At 36.4% G+C, this 19,425-nt stretch overlaps 1 protein-coding gene across 1 annotated transcript in view; it reads left to right on the top strand.

The window, feature by feature from the left end:
- Positions 1 to 1,117: 1,117 nt before the first annotated feature.
- GRM8 (glutamate metabotropic receptor 8) overlaps positions 1,118 to 19,425 on the top strand; it is a 438,099-nt gene continuing 419,791 nt past the window's right edge. Inside the window, exon 1 of the mRNA XM_088141669.1 lies at positions 1,118 to 1,627. Within this exon, the coding sequence (XP_087997795.1) occupies positions 1,118 to 1,627 (510 nt within the window). The remainder of the gene's footprint in view (positions 1,628 to 19,425) is intronic.

Raw genomic sequence — 19,425 nt, forward strand, 5'->3', positions numbered from 1 at the left:
GCATATTCTGGCCTGGAATCACAGTGAGATATTTTTACAATCATCACATAAGACTTCAGTCAGAAACATTTTCAGAGGGTTTGGAATGCTCATCCTTTTTATCATTCTCTTGTAGGTAAATGCAATATTAAAATTTAGCAGATGCAATATTAGAGACCTAGACAAGAATTAGCAAGAGCTGGCAATTGAATTACATAGTGGGGGAATATGGGGCATGAAATCTGTAGAGCGAAGCATCATTTTGGTGGTACACTGGACAGATGGCCTGAATTCACACATGGTGCTAAGCCGTAACAGGTTTTTGGGTTACTATAATGGGTCAGTGCATTATTTATTTAAACATTTAATATGAAACTATGTACAGTTTTTGGCTTAATTATTGCAGCTCCAGTTTAGCATGACATACTAAGATTTGTTTCCTGTATTATTCCTTATTTGATCTTACGCCCTGCCAGAGCTTATATCTAATCTGTAAAAGTGTAAGTGAAGAGTAACTAAACAAGAGGGGGGAAAAAAACAACCCAGAATTTGGACCAATAAAACATGGTTATTTTGCTATTTGCAAGACTGACCTTGACTTATTTCCAGCTTTTTCTGTAAATCACAATTAGACAAGTCCCAATTTAGTGTGATGTGTGAATGTAGCCATTATCTTCAGAGAAAATAAAGGTAAAATCTAAGAAATAAGCTGCTGTAAAGAAATAATAAAAACTGTAACCTCTACCATAATGTGGCTTAACCAAACATTTTTCTCTCTCTGATACTTTAGGGATATTTCAGTTACAAGATACCATCCAAGGATTTGAACTGGTGGCCTTTTCCTGACTCTGGGAATGCTTACACTAACATTAATCTGCAGTCATTGAAAACACTTGAAAAGCAAGCAAACCACATGGCATACTTAACTCAGATGGATTCTTTATGTGAGAAACTTCTTAAAGACATTTGTTAAAAATAACCACCAACAGCTCCTCTTTCCTACCTACTGCAAGGTCCTATATTTTGATTTATTGGGCACTGATGGTAGCCTTCAGAAGGGACAGCTTCAAAACATCCACTTCTTCCTCTAGCAAGAAGAAAATCTGGATCTTGGATTGTAACACCACCTTCAGAAAAAATGGTATACAAGGACAAGCTTCTAGCATCTTGCCATCACTTTTTCCTGCTTGCAGCCAAATTCTGTTGGATACTCCCTGTGATACGAGGAATTTACGGCCAGGAATATGCCCACTCTATTCGACTCGATGGAGATGTGATCTTGGGGGGACTGTTCCCTGTCCATGCCAAGGGGGATAGAGGAGTACCTTGTGGTGAACTCAAGAAAGAAAAGGGGATCCATCGGCTTGAGGCAATGCTATATGCAATTGATCAGATCAATAAAGACCCTGACCTTCTTGCCAACGTCACATTGGGTGTCCGGATTCTAGACACATGTTCTAGAGACACTTATGCTCTGGAGCAGTCCTTAACTTTTGTGCAAGCTTTGATAGAAAAAGATGGGTCTGATGTGAAATGTGCTAATGGAGATCCTCCTATTTTTACCAAGCCAGACAAGATAACAGGGGTAATAGGTGCAGCAGCAAGTTCAGTGTCCATCATGGTGGCTAATATTTTAAGACTATTTAAGGTAGGTGTATCTTAATTTTTTATGTTTATAAATAGAGGCAGGTATTAATCAAGCTGGATGATATCACAGCAAGGAATATATCAACATCTGCCAAAAGTATCTTGCCTCGAACATGATTGTGGCAATGCTTGAGTAAGGTAGTATTGGAATTGACCATAACTGAGATTTTGCAAAGTAAAACTATTGTTCAATATTAGGAAAATATTTAATAATAAGTCTATTCTGATCTATGGTACTTGACTGAAAGTAGTTCATATCTTATATTTCTATCTATCTATAAGGGAGTTTCTAGCTGAAAGAAAAACAAAACATAATACAATATTGTGTGTGTGTGGGGGGGGGGGTTGCCATGACAGTGATAATCTAAGTTGGAAAAGAATGAAAAACAGTGATGGGAGAAGCAAAAATAGCAAAAATGGTTGAAAATATAGTTAAAATCAGTTGCAATTACACATGAGAAGAACTGTGGGATCAGATTAAAAACCTATCTAGTCCAGAATTCTGTTTCCATAATGATCTACCAGTTGTTCCTGGGAAATTTCAAGTGGGATCTAAGTGCAATGGTATTCTCTAAGTCATGCTCACCAGCAATTCCCCTTTTAATGGTTAATAGTCAGATCATCTATTAAGTCACATATGCAGGTCTAGATTTATGTCTAAGAATATATTTATTATTTAGGAACTTTAATTGCTTCTGTTTAATGAAGTGGGGTTGGAACAGCATAGAATAGAATCTTTTTTTTAAAGATACAACAAAATCAAGCTGTTAAATTTTGATTCCAAAGAAATGGTGCAGTTCTAATAACTAATTTAAGGCCTGGGAAAATAAAGTCTTCATCCATTTCTAAAAATAAAACAGAAGTACTACCAAAGTTCCTAAGGAAAGGAATTCCAAATCAAATCTGGGGGACACAACTAAAAAGCCCCTCCTTTAGTCACCCCCCTTCTTACTTCTTAAAAATTAGGTTTGTACCATTAGGTACTTGAACCTTAAGTAATTCAAGATGGAGAGGTTAAAACCAGCTCTTTCAATAACGTTTAGATTTGTGAGAGGATATGTTTGTTTTTGCTCTGTGTTATCTCCAGAAGTGAATTGGGAAAAGTAAAAAAACGCTTCTCCAAAAGAAAAGCCACTTGGACTTGTGTGTTCTGGATTCTGGAATTGCTAGTACAGAGTTTTGCCTGGAGAACTTTGTTCAGGGACCTGTCATTATAATGAATGATTTAACTGAAGTTGATATAGCTACCAGGCATATTAACTCATATGGCACAGAGAACTTCTGATTTAATTATATATTTTTCTAGACTGGTTTTATTTGATTATACAATCACAGGATGATCAGTTGTCAGTTTTCATATACATTTGTTTATAAGAGTGCCAAGGAAGTAAATAGAGAAATATGTTTGAAATGCTAGAAATAGGGTCTTTGTCTGACAAAATATAACAAGGTGCCATTACTGTTGTGAGAAAGTTAGCCTCTCAATTTTTGCAAGCTTATAATTTTTCCTGGATGAATCTTAGCAACTCACTTCAGAACAACAATTATGTTGGCATGCTATTTTTTGACTTCATAATATACTTGTTTAATTCCTAGAGCATAAACACTGGAAAGGTAAACCTGTCACATCTTGTCAAATGTAGCGGACAGATGGATTCAACTGGAACTGATTAGGCAGCAATATTTAATTTTTTTTCAGATTTGGTGGATAACCAGTTAATGATGGTGCACTGAATATGGGGTATGTTGAATATATGCTGTGAATAGACCTCTTATAGGATTATTAGATTTGGGCTGCAAAAATTGGGACAACTATTAGATGATAATAAAAAATTAAGAGGGGCTTTCCATATTTAATTCTTGCCATATAGTAAATGTTCCAATTTTTGCAGTGCAGATCTGATAGCCTAACCTCTTATTGACATTTATTATCCTGTTCCTTGTGAATTTTAAGGAGGAGGGATGAAACAAATCAAACTCGGCTCAGTTTTTCTTAGGTATAATCATGGCACTCAACTGCATGTGTTCATTGTCTGCACTAAAAAGTACTGTGTTTCAGTCTTGCAGACATTAAAATTCTGTTTCATTCATAAGACCCTGTGAATGATAGCCAGAAAAAGCAGCCTGATGAGGTTGACTAGTTAGAGATGAAAAGAAAAGGAGGGTGTCACCACCTGGCTCCAAAACACTCTTATTTAGATGCCTTTGGAAAATGGATAGTTATGTGATTCTATGCAACCTCGTTTGTAAAGACATCATGCATAAATGAAGCTTAATCTTCCTTTGCTACTACACAAAGATCCCAAGCAAGTTCTCAGCCACTTTAAAATGAATTAATGTTAATTTCAACATATTCCTATGCCTGCCTTAGGAGATAAGTGACAGCCTTGTGATACAAATTCAGAGTCTTGATTCTCTCCTTGAAGTTGTATCTTATTTTAGAAGATGGTAGAAGAAAGGTATCAGTAAGAGCATCAATAAATAGTTGTTATAGTTGTATCCTACCAGCTTTTCAATTGTTCAGAATGGTTTTTAGAATGGTAGCATCATTGAGTTCAATGAAAGTTTGGTGCATCCAATCAACCTTTTGCTTGTTGCAAGGTGTCCAAGGGGATCCAGAGTTACAGCATATCTTTAAAATTTGCAGTTGTTAGCCTCTGCTTGAAGACCTTTGGTGAAGGGCAACACACTCTGGGGGTAACTGGTTCCAATGTTTTATTAATTTTTTCTCCTAATATTCAGCCAGAATCTGCCCTCTTGTAACATAAGCTACTATGTCTGGGTTAGCTGGAGAACAAGAACCCCAAGAAGATAGGTTGAGACGAACAAATGGGGACTTTCCAGTGACATTTGGGAGGACTTCAGCCTCACTATGAACATATACTGTATATGGTTCTTTGATAAAGTAGCCGCTTCTTACTCCTGAAATTGCTCAGGAAAAACACTTAATATTCTCAGACCACTCATTTCTTTGAATTATAGGTCCACAGTGTTGCAGGAAATCAATCCTTCATAAAGTGATGGCACACAAATAAAGATTTGAAACCATACATCCAGAGGGAATAATAATACAAAATTCTGAATACTCTTTGACTACAGTTCTGTCTTTAGTGATGATAATCATAGAGCCTGCTGCATATTTCTTTTTTTCAGTTGTTTGACCCTTTGTTAAAATCTTATCTATCCTATTCAATAATATGAAATTAAGAAATCCCAATAGACATTGTAGTTACTTAACAGCTTCCATAATACACGGTCATCTAAATTACAGCTCTCCCTCATTTTTTTTTTTTTTTTTTTTACTACTGAAGACAGTGAAGGAGACAGATTTAAGAAACTAATCCCTGTAGAACATGCATTAACTGTGACTTGAGAACAGCAAAAAGAAAGGGAGCCTATGAATTGTCTCAGATGCCAGCAATTTGTCTTTTGAAAGCATGACAGCTACTTCCTGATTTCCATTATGCAATGCAATTGCAAATAACATTCCACTGCAGTCTTAATCAATATAGGGTCACATGATACTCCTTCTGGGGAACGCTTCTACTTACCCATTTAATTGATGTAACACAGTTACTAGCAAAAGGAGGAGGCATCTCTTTTAGGTTTTAATTAGAGATTCTTCTAACTATCTTCGATAGGAATGAGGAAGGGAATCCAAAGAACTGTGTTTGAAGAAGTTTAAATCTTGGGGCTTGTTCCCATTTGGATCTCTAAATATTAGAGAATTAGTTCTTAAGGAGGGGAATAAAATATGCAACTGATTGGTTCTGTGAGTTCTAAGAAACATTTATTTCTTAGTAATTTGTAAAAAATAAATCTAAAACAGGAATTGAAGGCTAGCTTTGCAGTGGCTGAGTTTACATTTTATACTAAATCTTAATGTGATTTATTCTGGCTCAGTGTGATTTGTGAATCTAGCTGCTCTGACTTGTAAAATGAGTCTTATGACTTAGTGTTATATAGAACCTGGCCACTACAGCTTCTGCAACCAAACTTAGTTAAAACAAATAATGAATTAGTGTGATGTGTGAACTCTGCCATTGCAGTGAGTGAAGTACTAAAGTACTTCATTTATATGACTACCCCATCTCTCTACAATTACTTCCCCCCCCCAAACTTTTCATCACACTTTATTGAAACCAAAACAAACACACACACAAACAAAAAAGCCTTTGTTATTGTTATCCTAATAGGAACTGGATTTCTACAGGTTGGAATCACAAAGGCAGAAGAAGCAGGTTTAGCTTCCATTGTAGCAGCATGTTGTAGCTGATAAAGAATTCTGATTGTCCTATAAGTGCATTGCACTCCTGAGGCCATTGGATATGTTGTGTATGTGTGTTGCATTGACTAACATACAAGGATTAAATGACAGTTATGCCTCCTATGTTCTAAATCACTAACAGATGACAGTACTAACATGGAAGAAGCTCTGATGTGTTCTTTAGTATCTGTTCTTTCACTTCAGTTGGCAGAAAATTGATGCGAGAAAAGGCTGGGCTGCTACTGTTTGTGAAATAGAAACCTGTAGTGAGTACATGTGCCATGAATGAATTTTTGACTGGTGAAGATGTCTTTTCAATTGCAATTCACTACTAAATTCAGGTGGCTTATGGTAATTATATTAACTTGAGTACTGTGTTATGCTGGGTCAAAAAATGTAAGGATGGTGAACTGGGAAGAGCTGATTTGTGCTATTAACAATGAAGTGGACAGCCTGTGATAGCAAATGTTGAGTTTTGCATAAGAAAACTGATGAACTGATTAAAGGCAATCAATAGATCACTCAAGGGGAAATTGCTGTCCACCTTGGCATTTCACAGGAATGTATGGGTCATGTTATTTATGTTCTTCAGCATCTGTAGGTTTGTGGCAAGATGAGTTCCTCACATGCAGAGATGAAAGTTGAAGAATTGAAATTAGCCAGCAATTGTTGTCAATTGTTATGGGAACAAAGGTGAGGAATTTCTTCACAGCATCATGATGAGCCATGAAACATGGGCTCATCATGATGACCCAGGACAAAATGTCAGTCCATGGAATTTCATCACTGAGCTTAATTTGTTAAAGCTTTAGCAAGAAAACTCATGGTTATGGTTTTGGGATGCAAATAGTGTTATTGGCATTGATTTCTTTGGACCTAGCACCATTATCACCTTAGAATACTACACCACAACACTCAACATTTTGAAACAATAATTAAACCAAGTTTGAAAGTACAAGAAGGAAGTTTTGCTGCAACATAACAACATTTGGCCTCATACATCAAGAGCAATTGCAAAATTGGATCTCACTATTTTCCCTATCCACCATATAGTCCAGGCTAAGCGCCATGTGACATCCACCTTTTCCAGAATTGAAGGAATATCTCTACTGGCATCTGTTTGACTCAAATAAAGAGGTGGAAAGGACTGTTATGACCTCATTAAAGAGACAGTGTGAAGGTTTTTTGGGGGAATAGACAAGCTTTAAGAAGCTTGTCCATTAGCAGAGTGTGTTATGAATGGTAGCGATTATGTGGAGAAGTAACTACAGGTAACATAATTAATCGAAAGAATGATTTTCCTAGGCCATTTATTAAAATATTCCTAGTATGAAGGTGTAGACTTTTCAGTCAACCCTTGTAGTTATCCTTGCTTTTTTATTGTCTGGAAAAAGGGCAAACTGCTGGGGATGGGAATTCTAATGATTAAAGAGTAGGTAAGGGAAGGATTAAACATTCTAAACCACATGCTTCTGAAGCTGTTTATTTTCCTGCAAGATACAATTTTGTTAATACCATGTTGCCGTATTGTACACATTCTACTCATACAATGATAGAAATAAATGATGGATATTTAGGTTTGTTTGGAGCATGTAGTTTTGAGAATTCTGCTACTGTCTTTCACTGGGTGAATACATTGCCCCCAGTTAAAGCAGTGAAGTGAGCAAAATTGTATAGACTTTCTTGATCTATCGTAGGCTTTCAAGGGAAGAATTGCATTTTGGCTGCTGAATGTACTCTTCTTCTAGTCAATCCTCCTGTCTAACTTAAAAGAGATTATGATAATTCTGGTTAGCACTACAGACTGTTCATTTCATTACTTCTTTTCTCAGGAACATTCGAACTGTATCTATCACAAATTCATCTCTGACAAACTCATTTGCACAATCAAGGAAAACATCACAAGAGTTGTTTTATTAAGGATATAGGCATTTTAAAACATCTGTTATTATTGATAGACAAACATGTTTTGATCCTGAGTTCAGAGAGAGAGAGAGCACACTTACTGCATGACAATTATTATTTTGCAATGATATATTTGATCTATGAGTGGACATGCAATGGTCTAGTGGCATATATCAGTTGTAATTAACTTAGAGTATATTTCAATGGGGTGTTAGTATAAGTAACATTTCAGTTCTATATACTGTATGTCCTTCTTGGTCAGGAGATCATTGCAATGTATGGCCATAGTTTTGAGAAATAATCCAGCCGCCCGTTCCCAAACACTTTTGTAAATAACGCTTTTCTTGCTGTTGGAAAACAGAATTAATTTTCAGATTCCATCACCAGAATGGATTAGCATCAACATTAATTCAAATTAATTTTCTTCAGATGAAATAATTTATTTAGAGATGTACAGACTATTGTACTGGCTTTTCTTTACATGCTGGTGTAATAAGAAAATCCAGTTGCACAAGGATTTTTGAGAGCCTGCCATGTCTTTCCAATATTACTAGGAGTGAAGAAAAAATCAACTGTTTTAAGATTGGAATTGGTCTCCAGTGTCTTTTGAGAAAGTTGAGTGGGTGAGGTTTTATTCAGTCTTCTGGCTCCATTCAGCAATAGCGCCATATGTTTGTTGAATTCGTATGTTTAAGTTGCATGAAGAAGATCTCCGATTCACTCCCTAATATCATCCAATGGGTTGCAGACAACTCTGATTTGAAACTTCAGAGAGTTCCCAGCAATTAATGTTGAGTTCAGTGGTGTAAATTAATGCAAGTAGCTTAATAGTTCATGTGAATGAGTGCTGGATGGTCTTGCAAGTGTCAGCTTTCCTTTGTAGAAGTAAAAAAGTTTAGATGCTTCCAAAACTGTTAAGCCATGAACTAATATGAAACATTAGGAATACATAAATGAAATTGGAAACACTGACTAACTATCCTATTCCATTTTCCTGCAAATTTCAAAATTACCAAAGCTTAGCATGCCTTAAGTGGAAGAGCAAAAGAAATTATATAACAGAAGACAGAATATGAGAAAATGCTTTTGTTGTTGTTGTTCAGTCGTTAAGTCGTGTCCGACTCTTCGTGACCCCATGAACCCTATCGCGCCAGGCCTTCCTGTCCTTCACTGCCTCCCTGAGTTTGCTCAGTTTCATGCTCATTGCTTCAGTGATGCTATCTAACCATCTCATCCTCTGCCGTCCTCTTCTCCTTTTGCCTTCAATCTTTCCCAGCATCAGGGTCTTTTCCAAAGACTCCTCTCTTAGGTATATGCAAAAAATGCAAAATAGAAGGGGGTGGGCAGCTTTTTTCAACATATTTTTAAAATGGATTTGGGACAGGTTTTTTTTTTTTTATGTGAAAATCCACACCATAAAAATGGAGTAGTTCAATTTCTGTTTTCTAGAAAAACAGATATGTGTGGGGATATTTAGGGATGATTCAGCACTGTGAAACTGGTACAGGCCAGCTATAGATCTGCAATATTATTGGCTGTTGGGGAGGACTAAGCCACATAAATAAGGACATGTTTTGTAAGCACGATGGGAAAAGAACATATTTGTATGTGAGAATATATTTGAAGGCTTTTGATGGCATTGTTTATTTTTGTAAGTTCCACTGAGTTTAATACAACTTCATCTTCCAGGAAAATGTGCTTTAAATGTAGGTGTTACTGGGGTTCTTAATCCAACTTTTTCTCATTCTATACAGGATGCAGCCAGCCCCAACAGCATCTCTATATTGGTTTACAATATATATAAAAGTATGCCTGATTTTAATTTTACCTTAAAGCAATATTCTTCTGAAGCAAGTATCTGTTTGCTGGTGCTGCAGAGATTCACAGATGCAGCACTAGTTCCTGTTGTAGCTAAGGTAACTTATATTTTGTTCATTGCCTTCTGCTCATTTTCTTCCTGCATCCTTTCCTAACATGGAATGATAGAAGGAAAGCAGATTGTTTTCTGCACTCCTTAGGAGGAGCAATCTGCCAATTGGCCAAAGGTGATTAAGAAGAAATAAAAGTATCAAAAAGTAATCCTCTCTCTTGCTTTCAGATTCTACAGGATGTCTAGTATATTGTATTGTTAGCAAAAGCCATTTCAATGATGGGAGAACCCTATTACACTATTTCACATACATGAACGTAATACATGGTTAAACGTGGTCCACAAACAGCAGTTTCAGAATAAGGAAAGGCAAATTCATTTAAATTTAACAGTCGGGGAATAAATGACAAGCCTCTGTGCTGCTTTATCAACCTTTCTACAGTACTACTCTTTCACATGCTTGGTTAAACTATGCTTTGTTCTGGCTTAAAAGCCTGGTTAAATCAGAATATTCTACTTTGGACCTATTTAAGAACTTTAGTTTAAGGAGAAAAAGAATGAAACATCCAACGCTGTGTTCAAAAGAAGGCATATAGAGACCTGGGCCTTGTGGACTTCCAAGGAAGAAATGGCAAACTGGACGTCTCTGCTGAGAGTAAAGCTGATGACTGTGGCGAAATGAAGAGCTGGCGAGTGGACCGGCTCTTCGGGATTCCTCTCTGCACAAGAAGAGGACTTGGAATTGCCCACTTGTGCTCCAGACAGTTGCTTCTCACAAGAAGACTGCAAAGCATCATTTTCTGGCAGGTTTAGAACTCTGGGAGACAACGGAATGCCAACTTCACCCAAACTGCATTCAGCACCTTTATGGACACAGGGTTTGCATGCTTCCTTTTCTAATCACTTTTGGGAATTGCTTGTTAACTGCTTTTCACCTATTAGGAACCTTTGGAATGACAAGCTTTACAGCACTGGGTGTCAGGTTACACTTAGTCCTCAATAAAAGGAATCCTCATTGAAACCGACACAGGTTCATGGATAAGAAGTTTTATTGGAAAAAAAACCCAGAAGCACACCATGATCTGGCAAAAAGAAATAGCTGGAACTAAATCCCCCCAGCCAACCCCCAATTTAAAGCCTTTTCCTTTCCCCCTCCCCCTCGATCATTACTCCTTTTTGCTCAGGGGGTTGAGGCTCTCCAATTTCCTCTGTTGCCAGGTTCTTAATTGTCCTTGATGGTTCAGGAAATGGCTTGCCGGCGTTGAGCAGTCCTTGCTCTAAGCTGCTCCCCTCCTCCTGCCAGAATGGCAGAACTGCAGTGGTTTAAGCACACGTGCTAAAGAACGATCACGAGGATTCTGACACTGGGCAAGTCTCCTTCAATCCTTAGCAAAAATGTTTTAAATACAAGTTTAAGCATTAAAAAAAATTTTTTTGAGGGGGAATAAATAGCAAAAGCGTGATTAGAACTTGGATTTGGAAAGTTACAAATGGACCAAGGGTCCAGATGGATTTGAAATAAGATTTTGAAATTATAAGAATCCTTCCCATGGGAAAATGCTGTTGTTTAGAATTCTTAAAAAAAAAATAATAATAAGATGGGACTTTGAAGGTTGGACACTAGAGGGAACCAGAAGGAACTAAAGATTACAATTAAAAGAAAAGAACACTTAAATTTGACTTACTATTACAGAATGGAGCAAAAAACTTTGACATTGGATGTATTGAAGGATATTTGTGAACAATGGACCCAGAAGTTAATTTTAAGAGCATCTGCCATGATAGATAGCCTGTCTTTTAAAGATGTTATGGAAGAGGAACAAGACAGATTGATCTGAAAGTGGATTTAAGAATGCCTGCTACAAGAATATTCAGGAAAAAGATGCTACAGTGGATATACTAATGAAACTGGCTGAGGTCTTAATAATTAGAAGGGATATACAAATAACAAACCAAAAGAGTGACCTGGATAATTTTCCTATATTGGATTTACAAAAGAGACTTGTTAAAGTTTTGAAGAATTTTGTGAGAAGGGACAAAGAAAAAATGAAAACAAATCAAGTTCTAGGACATTATTTGAAGGGGGTTAAAGATCAAGATTGTTAAAGGTAAAAGGAAGGAATTTCGTTTATTTGATCAAGGTTAATATAGATATGTTGTTATCTCTTGTAACCCTTAATGGACTTTTGCTGATCAGGACTGAATAATTAGGTTTTAAGGATTTGTTTATAAATAAAGATGAGATATGGAAAGAAAAGAACATTTGCTGTATTTTAAGAGAAGGTGATAAGTTACTAAAATTGTTTATACTTGTTGTGATGAAAGGGGAAGTCATTTCTTTATATATTCCTTTTCTTTTCTTTACTATATTCTTATTTTTTCTTTTCTTTCTTTTTCTTATTTCTTTCTTTTTTTTATTTTCTGCACTTTCTATTTTTTCTTTTTATTCTTTTATTTTTATTAGTTTGTATTTTTATCTTTTCAATTGTAACGTTTAATAAAATTACTATTAAAAAAAGAAAGAAACTGGGCCTGTAAAATCATGCTTGTTATGTGAAAAGGTCCAGTTCCTCATTATGTATGTGTGTAATCTGAAATGAATTGACTTGAACCTGGAGTTTCCCAAGATGTTGTTCAAAACCAGCATTTGGAACTAATACTCCCATCAGTGTGAAATTATTGAACATATATGGATTGATTCTTGCCATGAAAAAATACAGTACTATGATATCCAAAATACTGGTTAGGGCAGCAACTTGATTAAACTAGCTCAAAGATCCCAATTACTTCCTTAGTCAAAATAGTACAAAAGAGAAGATTGGAATGGAACAGGAGAAGGAAAAGTAGGTGGAGGCTGACTTGGAGCTGCAATTTATAATCATCAATATTTCAAGTTAGAATGTTGGAAGCAATAGTAATTCAAGTTAGGCTTCATCTGGTGATTTCAGTTTCCATCCATCCATGATTACTAGGGCTACTGGATCATTAGGACTACTGGAATAAAGATACAGTTGACAATGATCTGATCAAAGCCTCATTTCTGAAAATATAAAAGCCAGCTATATCCTATAATTAGGCAACATTCACAGATTCCTATATTGTAGGTTTCTCTGCTGGGTATATTTTGTCTATACCCATATAGTAGAGAATACCATAAAGGGTATTTATATTTTCCCAGTGCCACATAATACAAAATCTTCCTTCAGTGCAAGGGTCAGCAGCAAAACTCATACTGGTGGCAGAATGTCTGCTGTACTCTAAAACATAATCCCAGAAGTATTATTCTTTAATGGAGAAAAACTTGAAATCTTATGAGATTTCAGTATTCTTGCATGAGGTCTCATGAGATATTGGTGTGGAATCTCATGACATTTGATGAGATTTGTAGGCTTTTTAAAATTGGAGATGCTAGGCTTTGGAGCAAATTACGTGATGGGCCTGAAAAGACTCATTTACAGACTGCCCCAGTAAATGAAGAGTTTATGGTTCTGTATGGCAGAAGAACCAATAGAAAAATGTTTGTAATGTAACTCACACCACGATTTGCACCAGACTTAAAGGAAACTATACCAAATAGTTTATCAATAGAGATAATAAGAATAAATGTAAGACTAGATTGGGCAACCTCTACTAGATTGGAAGAAACAACTCAACTCCTGATCTGCTGGCAAGCTGTAAGAGGTAGATCAATGATGGGGAGAGAAAAATCACTGGAAGAGATTGAACATTTCTGGCCTTGTTTTTGCTCAGTTTTGGATTTTGGGGGTTATTATAAAGATGGTGAACAATCCTCTTGCTTCCATGCGCACACTTATTTCCATTTTTTAAAAAATCGTACTGTTGAATTTCAAGCATTCCCCAAATAAATTTCATTGGCACAATTTTGGGCCTTTTGGAGAGGAGATTAAAAATGGGGAATTAGAGCTGTTTACCTCCCATAGGCCCAGGCTAGAAACTGGGAGACCATGAGTTCTAGTCCTGTCTTAGGCTGGTGACTTTGGACCAGTCTCTGTCCCTCTCTTTTCTCTTTTCTATCTGAGGATAGACTTAACAGCCTTTTCTTGAAGCTTGAAAAGCAGTAAAGGAATTACATTTCAACTGCATGGAATATTCTCTTGAATATCAAAGATAATTTCCAGAAAATCTGAAGAAGCAGGAATGTAATAAACTTGAGTTCTGAGTGTCTACAGACTACAGACCCTCTCTTTGTGTAGTTACACTTGTCATGTTTTGTGAAGATTTTTAAGCACTATTCCTTCAATTATATTTTGGTCAGGAATGAGGACTGGGACTCCTGAACACTAGAATCTTGGCTTAGAGCCAGGAAGTAATTGTTCCTTCTGGGGTTTGCTTCTCAACTAGTGAATAATGGTCTAAACAACAGAATTATGTGAGGCATTGACTTAGAAACAACTAGCAGCGTAATGGGTTATCTGTTGCATAAGGGAGAAGAGATATAAAGCTCATGGAATGCAGGTGCTTCTGAATTCAGCATAGACCAAGGTGGTTATAGGACTGTTATTGTGTGGCACTTCTGGCAAATACACAGATCTAGCTTTGACAACAGCAAGCGAAACATAACAGGGAGCTTTCCAAGCTACTATATATCCAGCAAATATGGTTCATTTCAGCCAGCTACAATAATGAAGTCCACTGCTTTTGAAACTTCCTTCACTGTTGTGTGGCATTTGCTCCACAAAATGTAGTTGAATTACATTTGTGTTTATCAGGTTTCCACTGAGACAGATGAGAAGTCCACTGAGCCATATGATGGAATGTTGCAAGCTGGCATTTAACCCCTTTTTGCTTCCAGTGGGCTTGGATCTCAAGCTGCTTCTCCAACATTTAAAAAAAGAGAGCGAGAGAGAGCGAGACTGGGCTGGAATAATTATTTCTATGCATCCTTCATTTATAGTTAAAACTTCATTTGCACATCTGTTTGAATTCTTCTGGCACCTTCCTTTGTCCAGAAAGTAATCATTCACTTACATCTTTGACAGATGGCACCATCATACCATTGCAATTTGCCGTGCTCTTTTGGACTTGATAACTAATACAAGTTTAAAAGTGGTGAACTTTATACTGTGATGGGCAATGCTAGCAAGGGCTGATATGAATTTGAGTTTCACAACATCTGGAAGACCATATATATTTGCATAAAGGCAGTGACAAGCTCTTGCAATTGTGATATTTTGGATTACCATTCTCAGATTTCCTTGTCATAGGTTAAAATTGATGAGAGTTGAATTCCAAAATATATGGATGGCACCAGCTTACTTGCACTTGATATCAGGAAAAAGTTCATCTATCAGTTATATCATACAAGAGTACATCAGGCTTTTAATAGTAGGCTAAAGATGATCATCTTCTTTTCCAGCTTTATCTATGGTCACTTTCCCCAATCTAGATGTTCTCCAGACAACAACCATTTATGCTGGAATTTTGGGGATTCAAATCTATACATCTGAAGGATGGCCAGATTAGGGAAGTCTGGGCCACTGGATGCACTTAAAAAAAAAAAAAGAGAGAGAGAGAAAGAAAATTGAAAAAAGAAACTTAAAAAAAATATAAACTAAGAAGGAAAAGAAAAAAAATCTATTTCATATGTTATACATATAAATAGTCACTGGTTTACCAATGAATTCACTACTATAATAAAAACAATACAAGATATTATTGTAAGTTATCACAAAATCTCTCCCTGATAATAACACATATTGCTGCATCCTTTGATTGGTAGAAAATACTGCCTTTTCCCAAACAGATAGAGCACACAACCATTCCTTGACATCTGGAATAATATCACTTTCCAATTATTTAATATAATTCTTTTAGCCACCATCTATGCTCAGTACAACCACAATTCCTGGTAAATTATTGCCCTCTCAATAATTTGGTAGAATGGAATACAGCAATCATGGGAGAGATTTTAAATATTTTCTTTCTTTCTTTGATTACATTTATATCTTATGGCTCTTTAAAAAAAGAGAAAGCTTTCCTCCCATTTTATTATCACAACACCCCTTTGTGGTAGGTTAAATTTTATAGTTATAACCTTCTATCCAGACACCTGAGTGGTACATTATTGCTTCTTCACTAATTTCCACTTCAATTCTTCTAATGGGATACATTCCTCCTACCACCTTTTCATCTTAAAGGTCTTAAAATATATTTTCCCTATTCACATATTGCAAATGGCTGTCACAACCTTTCTCAGTTATTGCTTGTGATTACTTACAATGAACAAAAGTAGGGTAGGATCCCATGTAAAATGATAAAATCTTTGAGGAAATAAATAGGTAGATATAGAAACCCTAGTACAAAACACACACTGAGAGTGATTCTCAGATACTGGGGGACAGCTTAGCTCTTGGATGGGTTGGAAGAGAGGGGGGAAAATATGCTTCATTTCATGTCAACTTTTTGTTTCTCTGTAACAATGCCATTGGGATAAAACTTGGGACGCTGGTTTATAAAATGATCAGAACAGACCCCTTGATACAGAAGAGCTGGCTCACTACCGACTGAGCATCAGAAGTACAACCTGTTGCTACTGGAAGGATACCTTTCCCATAAAATAATTGATTGTGCCATCAAGTCAATGTTACCTTTAGCAACCATTTAGACAGACCTTATCCAGGATGACCTGTCCTCGGCCATTCAGCGCATCTATCACTACAATAATCAAGTTCATCCACTTTATTGCTGATCGTCCTCTTCTTCACTTTCCTTTCACCTTTCCCAGCATTATGGACTTCTCAAGGGAGCTAGGTTTTTGCATAACGTGCCCAAATTATGATAATTTGAATCTGGTCATTTGTGCCTCAAATGAGAAAAATATTAAAATCACTGTTTCTCCTGCCAGCATTCAGAGTTGATTGTCAAGTAATACAGGCATGTCAGGTCTTCAAATCAATTTCATTTGGTTTATTTCTAAATGTAGCCCTCTTGCCTTCCTTTTCCCAATGCAAAAATTAGAGAGTGCCGCGTGCAGCAAGATGAAATTAAGCATCCCATGTAGACACACCATGTAAGGGTTTCAGTACAGGTTGATATCCTATTTCTCATTACAAAAATACAAAGTCAAAGTAATTGTGTTTGTTGAAAAAAAAATAAAATTGCTGAAAAAAATCAATTTATTTAAAATATGTCTGAATCAAATAGCTGGCTTTTTAAAGAATAACGGATAGTTATGTATGTTTCAGAAAGTGATTTGCAGCAAATACAAAAAAATTGGATGTGGCACTACCAGTGTCACTTCAATTTACAATAATCTACTCAAGGTTAATATTATTTTGCATTACTGTATTAGACTTATAGAAGTGATAAAAGCTTTTCAAGTATCAGCAGGGAAAATATATGGTGATGTTTAAAACGAACAATCTGCTTTACTTCTATCATTTGGGGACAAAATTCCAGGATCACATTTATCCAAATGAGCAGAAGAAACCCTAAGCATACTAGGACAGCTTTCTCACATTTTGAAATAAAGTAAGGGAATGCATATTATGAGTACTTCCAACCTAGTGAATCTAGAATCCAAAATTACCTAAGAGAATCATAGCATGCTGACAGAAAATGGCTATTGTATGTTTTTGTGTAGGTATAAGTATTTATCTGATATAGGATAATTTCTCATGCTTTTTAGTCCTGGGATTAAGACAGTAGTATCTGGTATCTTGGTAGTCGTTATGAATCATGCTCATTACTTGAGTTGGGCTCTGTATTATAATAACAAATCTTTCCATTTTATGATGCTTACCTGCTGCAACCCTGTACGTCAAAGTCATTAAGGTATTGGGAATGTGGACCATAATACTGAGGTCACACAGACAGATAAAGCAAAATAATTTAGCTGTTTCAAGAGCTGTTTCTAATGGAAGAAGTTTGGAACCGGATCTTTCTAACTGAAACCCAGCAGTTATTTCTGCATTCGAAAGACCAGAGGGAAGCCTCCTCCACATTTATAGACTTAACTAGTAGATTCTTCAAGACTTTATTAAATGATATACTAACTGTGATGTGAATTGTGGATGCCTTTCAGCCCTAGTGATAGAAAAATAAGGAGTGATCTAAATGCTAGGTCAAATAATGAATATAATGGTTCCATCAGATGATTCCTGTTTTGAAGAGAATAGGTGCTGAGTAAAATGCCTGGAGAAACCAGGACCTAGCATTGATAATAGTTTCTTATGAAAAAGCATACATCGCTTCAATATAGCTTGAGAATGGGTAAAATCACATAGCTACCATATAATGCTTTACCATTTACATGTCAAATATTCACGTCAATTTGGCCTTAGTTACAGACTTAGTTACAAAGCAAATATTAACAGATTTAATATTGTGCCAACAAAGCTCAAGAACAGGGGTTTTGCCTGGTGTAATCTTCTTTTTTCCTGTCCTGATCCTGATCTGTTTTACTGTCCGTGTGAGTAGGCCTGTCTTTGGTTCCATTATGGGGTTTTAAAAAAAACAGATGCATCTTCCAAACACATATTTTTGTGCTTATTTTCTGACCAGAGAAGGAGAAAGGCTATCAGTTTCATTCAACAGGGCTGTCGACAACTCATATTGAGAAAACCTGTAAATCTATCCCTCCCATAATGTGTGGGGTGTTTTTTTTACATCCCTATCTGGAAACAGTGATATGTATAATTCAGAGGGCTACAATCTTTTCTGTTTCCAAGCACTATTGTGCTATTTTATACATCATCCAAAATTAACTAAATTCCACAGTCTTGCACGCGATTGTGGGAGATCTTGAGCGAATTCAATTTTATTAAGGAACAGAGGAACTTTTTGGAGACCTGGCCTCTGCCCTTGGATCTGCAATGTCTGTGTTGCCAATCTCTGATCTAATATACTTGAGCACCACTGCAGCTCAGTGATTTTAAGGTCTTGTCTTGTTCCTAAGGGCATACCATTTAAGCTTGACTTACCACTTAAGCTGCTCCTAATCTCTGCTCATACCAGCTTGATTCTAAGCCAGCTTTAAAAAACAATTCCAGTGGGCCATGGTTTCATTATTTTTCCAGACACCTGAGATTACACTCCCGGTTCCCAAATATCTATGAGTAAATAGCTCTTATTTGAGAACTGAGGGTGATACCCTTCTACCTTAGGTAACTGGTAAAATAATTAAAAGCTGCACTACTGGACTTTTTCTTTCTTTTAAAGCCCAAGGGGAAAACCAACTCAAGAAAACAAAAATAAGAATGGTTTAAAAATATATGTTTCTGCCTGGCTTTTTTATCAGCAAACTTCTATATGTATTATTTCAGCCCACTTAAAGAGAGGTATAGAGTGCAGTGTGAGCATGAACTCAATTGGAGACATTTTTTCCTTTGGAAAATAACCAATTGACTACTGGGATTAGCCTGCAACAAACTGAAACATGCTATCTCAAATGGAGAAGAGCATTCTTAGGTGGCCTAACATGGAAAAATGTACAGTGGTACCTCTACTTACAAACTTAATCCGTTCTGTGACTCTGATCACAAGTCGAGTTGGTCGCAAGTCGAGGTAAATTTTCCCATAAGCTTCAATGTAAATACGGTTAATCCGTTCCGCCCTCCGAATTTGGTTGCACCACAAGGCAAATATCCCCATAAGGTTCAATGTAAATACGGCTAACCCGCCATCCGAATTTGGTCGCAAGTCGAGGCACATTTCCCCCATAAGGTTCAATGTAAATACATTCGGTTAAACAGTTCTGAAACATATGCATTTTATTTTTAAACCACAAAAACATGAA

This window comes from Python bivittatus, unplaced genomic scaffold (assembly GCF_059951505.1).
Source record: "Python bivittatus isolate LINGU-HERP-01145 unplaced genomic scaffold, Pbiv_v1 ctg000330_np1212, whole genome shotgun sequence".
NCBI lineage: Eukaryota > Metazoa > Chordata > Lepidosauria > Squamata > Pythonidae > Python > Python bivittatus.